Genomic DNA, 5,406 nt, shown 5'->3' on the forward strand with positions numbered 1-5,406 from the left:
TTTTCCATTGGATTTTTCTTGACAAAGTTTTTAATGAGGCAGTCTCCATCACAAAGGATATTGTACTCTTTTTCCTTCACTAAAATTTTTTCTATTGGATTTTTTTAGTAAGGTTTTAACGAAGCATAATCCTAAATGGTCATCTAAATGAAAGTGTTGTGATAAGAATGAATAATGTGGATGCCCATTTCTAAGAGAATCACATTAAATGAAAGTTGAAAAATAAACACTTCATGCATGTATGAATAGGGAATGAAGGGAATGAACTGAGGCCATATATACACGAACAATCAATAAAATTCTCTCTCTTATACTGACACACTCTTCTCTTATTTACATTTTTTTTATTTTATATTTATTATCTCTCAATTATTTTTTTATTTTACAACAAAAAATAAAAATTACAGATTATAAAGAGAATATTCATCTTTGAATATAATGATTAATTATTTTCACACAAATATAAATAAATAAACTTAAATAAGAAGTCAACTTTTTTAAACTAGTTTTTGAAATTATTTTTTAATCACAAATTCTAAATCCTACATTTTAACTTGGAATCCTCATCATAAATCTCAGTTATTTAAAAAAATTTAAGAGAAAAAGTAAAAAAAGAAGAAAACCATAATAAAAAATTGTCTAATATAATTAATTGAAAAATAAATTTCTATACTTCTAAATTCTAATATGAAACAGGGCGAAGTAGTTAATCTGGAGTGTGCCTTTTGAATCGTCATCTGCAGCAGCTGCTTCTTCTTCTTCTTCTTTACTTCGAGACTACAATTTCAAATACATGCACACTCTTCTCTGAACTGTAATCATCATCACCATGAAGATAATGGTAGCCATAAAACGCGTAATCGATTACGCCGTCAAGATCAGAGTCAAACCCGACAAGGTAACCACGAAACCAACCTCGATCCTTTTATATATACGACCACCCTTTTTCTGGAGCTTCCAAAGTCATGAAGTTGATCTAAAAACGACACCGTTTTTGGCAGAGTGGGGTGGTGACGCAGAACGTGAAGATGTCGATGAACCCATTCTGCGAGATAGCGCTGGAAGAGGCGCTGCGAATCAGAGAGAGTGGGTTGGCGTCTGAGGTTGTGGCAGTGACCATGGGACCCTCTCAGTGCCTTGACACTCTCAGAACTGGTCTCGCCATGGGAGCTGATAGGGGCATCCACGTGGACTCTACTTCTGCTCTTCACCCTCTCCATGTTGCCAAGATCTTGAGGAACCTTGTGCAGATTGAGAAACCTTCCCTTATCATTCTTGGCAAACAGGTACTTCTCTTTTTTCTCAGTAGCTTTTCCTCTGCAATTTCACTAATCCAGTAAAATGATTAAGGACCTCACAATTTAGCTACCAGTAATATCCAAATTTTAATCCTCAATAAATTTTAATCACCAATTCCGTCCCTAACCTTTTATTTTGTCGGACATATCAATCCAATTCTCATGTCAAATCTTGCTAAAACGTTAGACAATTCAATTCCTGTCATTATTTAATTAAAAATATAACCATCCTTAAAAAAATTTAAAATTCTCATATCAGTTCCTTCATATGAACTGGCAATCTCATATGGAGACTAATTTATCTAAAGAAATAAAAGTTTGAGGACCGATTTGATGATTAAAATTTGTTGAGGATTAAAGTGTTCGACTAAAACTTTTTCTTAGGGACTGAGTTGGGATATTACTCATTTAGCTACAGAAGAAAACCCCTGAAAGATTGAATTGCTGAAAGTTTAGAACTTTAGTCACAAAAAAAAGAAAGCCTTTCAATTTTCTATTTTTCTGGAGCTAAGTTGGTGCTTTATGTATTTTGTTGGTGAATTTTAATTGGGTGGTTTGCCAATTTGGCTTCTTTAGTCTATTACATTGTTTGTTATGTTTTTTTCTCCAAGTAGTGATGAGTTTTGTAGTGATTCACGAGGTGATTTGATATTTTGGTTTTGTTGATGACAAATCAAAGTGGATTTGATGTTTAGTGCTTAAAATGAAGGGTGTTACTGTTATCTTTCATGATCTAAAAGCAAATTAAGATGTTAGCTGTGTTAAGTAATGAATAGAAGGTTTTTCTTCCCCCTTTTGTGTATCAAGAAGCACTTTTATTGAGTTTTTGTTCTAGAGTGCTTGGCTAAAGTATAGAATTACTTTTCATTGGCAGCAGAAGTAGAATATTTTCTGTTTGAGAAGAAATTGGGGCTTCTCCCCTAGGAAGCTATAACGGAAAAAAAATGGATATGTTTTTGTACACATTTGAAACTGATATAATGAGAATATTTGTGATGGTCACAGGCCATTGATGATGATTGCAACCAAACAGGGCAGATGGTAGCAGGACTCCTCAACTGGCCTCAAGGGACTTTTGCTTCAAAGGTTAGTCCGTCATCCAATCATCCAGGTCTTCTATAAACTTAGTCATTGTGCATTCACTTCACTATTATTATCTATGACATGTATTGGTTATGTTGGTTCAATGTTAGCATGATGTAAATCAATTAACTTTTGGTTCTCTCTAAAACACAAAGCAGATTCTTTTTTTTTTGTGCCTATACTGATTTTGCCTCTGCATATCATTGTGCATGCATCCTTGGTTTTGGCTTATCAGGACGGAACTACTTTGTCATTTGGGAAAATGATTCAACATGAGTCGAACGACAAAGTTCGTTCTTTTTACGTTAGACTGGGTAGATAAACTTGACATTTGTACGTTGGTTTGTAAATGAAAAAACATTTAGTAGTTAGAGTTTTGGTTTAGATTTTGGAGCAACCTTTCTTGTCTCCTAAATAGCTATAGGCAACACCTTCTAGGCTTCAAGAATCAAGCATTTGCTCCAACCATGTGGTGGGGATTTCCAAAGGACAAATCAAACATGAGTCAGATTGGAAAGAAAGAATACACTCATGGAACTATGAAATCTCTTATAGGTGTATGTGTGTGTCTGTGTGTATGCTTTATACCATAGGGAATTGTTTGTAATTGCTGAGCTATACGTGTGACGATGGTGACTTTAGGAATTTGCTCTTTTGAAAAGTATTCTACTGCATTTGATTACGCTTCTTGTTTATCCTTTCTATATTGTTAATGCTACTTTTCTTTGTTAGATAAGACCATGTTCGATCATCATTTCATGTCAATTTTTATTTTGAAATTTCAATGTACTTCAGACTTCAGATTTTGCCATTACTGCATCTTCTCCATCTAACTATGACTCATAGTTTGATGGAGTCTATGACCTAGGAAATTACTGATCTAGTTGATGATTTAGGTCGCTGCTTCTCGAGTGAATCACTTGGCTGTCCAGGTGTTATATGCTTCATCTGCTAAATCTGAACCCGGGGCAATTTTATTTTGCAGTATGATTTTTTGAATTTTCACTGTTAATTAAGTAGTGCTATGCGGCAGACATAGAGAAGAAACCCTGGAAACTGCCATTCAGTTATAATAATTTGTTTTAGGCTAAAGTATAAGTATTTGCACCTTTTCTCTTCGGGGTCTGTTTGATGCTTAATTATTAACTTATTTGTTTTAATTAACTTATTGTATAACTAAATCCTGGCTTTCCAGTAGGTTGTCCTTGATAAAGAGAAAGAGGAAGTTACAGTGGACAGAGAGGTTGACGATGGAATCGAGACTGTGCAGTTGAAATTACCGGCAGTAATAACGTAAGTTGCACCTTCTGTTAAGCATGCTATGTACTCTCTAGATTCTTAAAAGGCTTTGTATTTTTAACTTGCTTTCTCTTGGTCACGTTTTCCACCCTTGGAACAATGAGCTGTGTATTGAACTTAAGGTTCCACTAAAGTTAGGGTAATCTTTAGGGTAATCAAAAGATTATTTTATTATACAATTACCGCATTCATAGGAACATATTAGTGTCGCATTTGAGATTCAAGTACCAGTATCTTTTGATAAAATGATGGGAGAATGGATGCATCAAAGTTGTACTTATGGCATCTCGGGCATATCTTGTAAATATGTAACAATGACAACAAAGTCTTTCTTTCACTAAATATTTGGTTAGACATATTTCACACAAAAAGTCACTTGGAGAAATTAGATCAAACATTCATACTCAACAATGAAATTTTTGTGAGCCATGTAAGAGAGAATACATGCAAACAATATGATCCATAACATTATTTTTCCTAGAAATTTAACTTCGGATGTGTGTTGTTTTTTCTTGCTTGATGCAGAACTGATCTGAGACTGAACCAACCAAGGTATGCAACACTTCCCAACATCATGAAAGCAAAATCAAAGCCCATAAAGAAGTTCACTCCTCAAGAGTTGAATGTGGAAATCAAATCTGATTTGGAAATTGTGGAAGTCACTGAACCCCCCAAAAGGAAAGCAGGGGTCATGGTCTCTTCTGTTGATGAGCTCATTGAGAAACTCAAAAATGAGGCCAAAGTCATTTGATGATTATTATTGTTCTTTCCTTTGCTGCCAAATCATTTACTTCTCACCAAATTTTTAATTATGTAACAAGATTGTCATACAAGATCAAATCACACAATAAATAAAATATTTTTCGTATAAGCTCTTAATATATATCATTTGATATCATAGTATAATGTCTGGCAATGAATAATTGTTTTTTTCGCATAAAGATAAACTTGGTATACCATGCGTTAAGATAATAAATAATGATAACTAGCGTTTTAATAATCATTCCTACGAAGGTATCAGCTATGGATTTAAATAATTGAAAGTTTTTATCTTCATTTGAATTGGTGACTTTGCACAACTTTTGTGCTAAGTGATTTGGGAATTTAACAATTACTTATACTAATCACACCGTTTGAAAACAAAAATGGCTTATAGGAAATATTACAACATAAGTTTGGTTGGTGAATGTTGATGTATAAGTGCTCAAAAAGAATCAAAGCATGTGAAAGATAATTTATAGTTTATTTTGTCACATGTTGAAAAACCTGAAGGGAAGTCACAAGGGTCAAAGAAATGGCGTAGCAAAAGCATGTACGATATCTGACCTTGTTGGAATGGTTGGTAAGAGATTGATTGAGTTATTCAGCATTTGCCACTTGAGTTTTTTGTCTCCTTGGTTGCTTTTTTTTTTTTTTAATCAACAGGTAGATAATTTTATTAGATGGAATAAGGTTTTTCATGCTAAAACAAATTGAAGTTATAAATTATTTAATTCTTTACGGGAAAATTAGGAGAAGGGATACAACTATACAACATTGAGCATTCTCAAATAAAATAAATATGAGATTGTTATTGACAGTGGTCTTATTGGCTCATGTATTTAAAGTTTTAAACTCTGTTTCTTTGTAATTTATGTAATTTTACAAAAATTAAATTTGGAATTAATTTAACAACCATCCAATTATATTCATCGTTTAAATAACTTTTTAATTTTTAATTAATTAA

At 33.1% G+C, this 5,406-nt stretch overlaps 1 protein-coding gene across 1 annotated transcript; it reads left to right on the forward strand.

Annotated features, from left to right (window-relative positions):
• On the forward strand, nt 659–4,559 carry LOC107619133 (electron transfer flavoprotein subunit beta, mitochondrial). The gene is made up of 5 exons (XM_016321358.2): nt 659–898; nt 1,002–1,286; nt 2,304–2,384; nt 3,580–3,674; nt 4,206–4,559. Exons 1-5 carry the CDS (start codon nt 830–832, stop codon nt 4,429–4,431), a joined length of 756 nt encoding a protein of 251 aa, XP_016176844.1. The 5' UTR covers nt 659–829; the 3' UTR covers nt 4,432–4,559.

This window comes from Arachis ipaensis, chromosome B09, assembly GCF_000816755.2.
Source record: "Arachis ipaensis cultivar K30076 chromosome B09, Araip1.1, whole genome shotgun sequence".
NCBI lineage: Eukaryota > Viridiplantae > Streptophyta > Magnoliopsida > Fabales > Fabaceae > Arachis > Arachis ipaensis.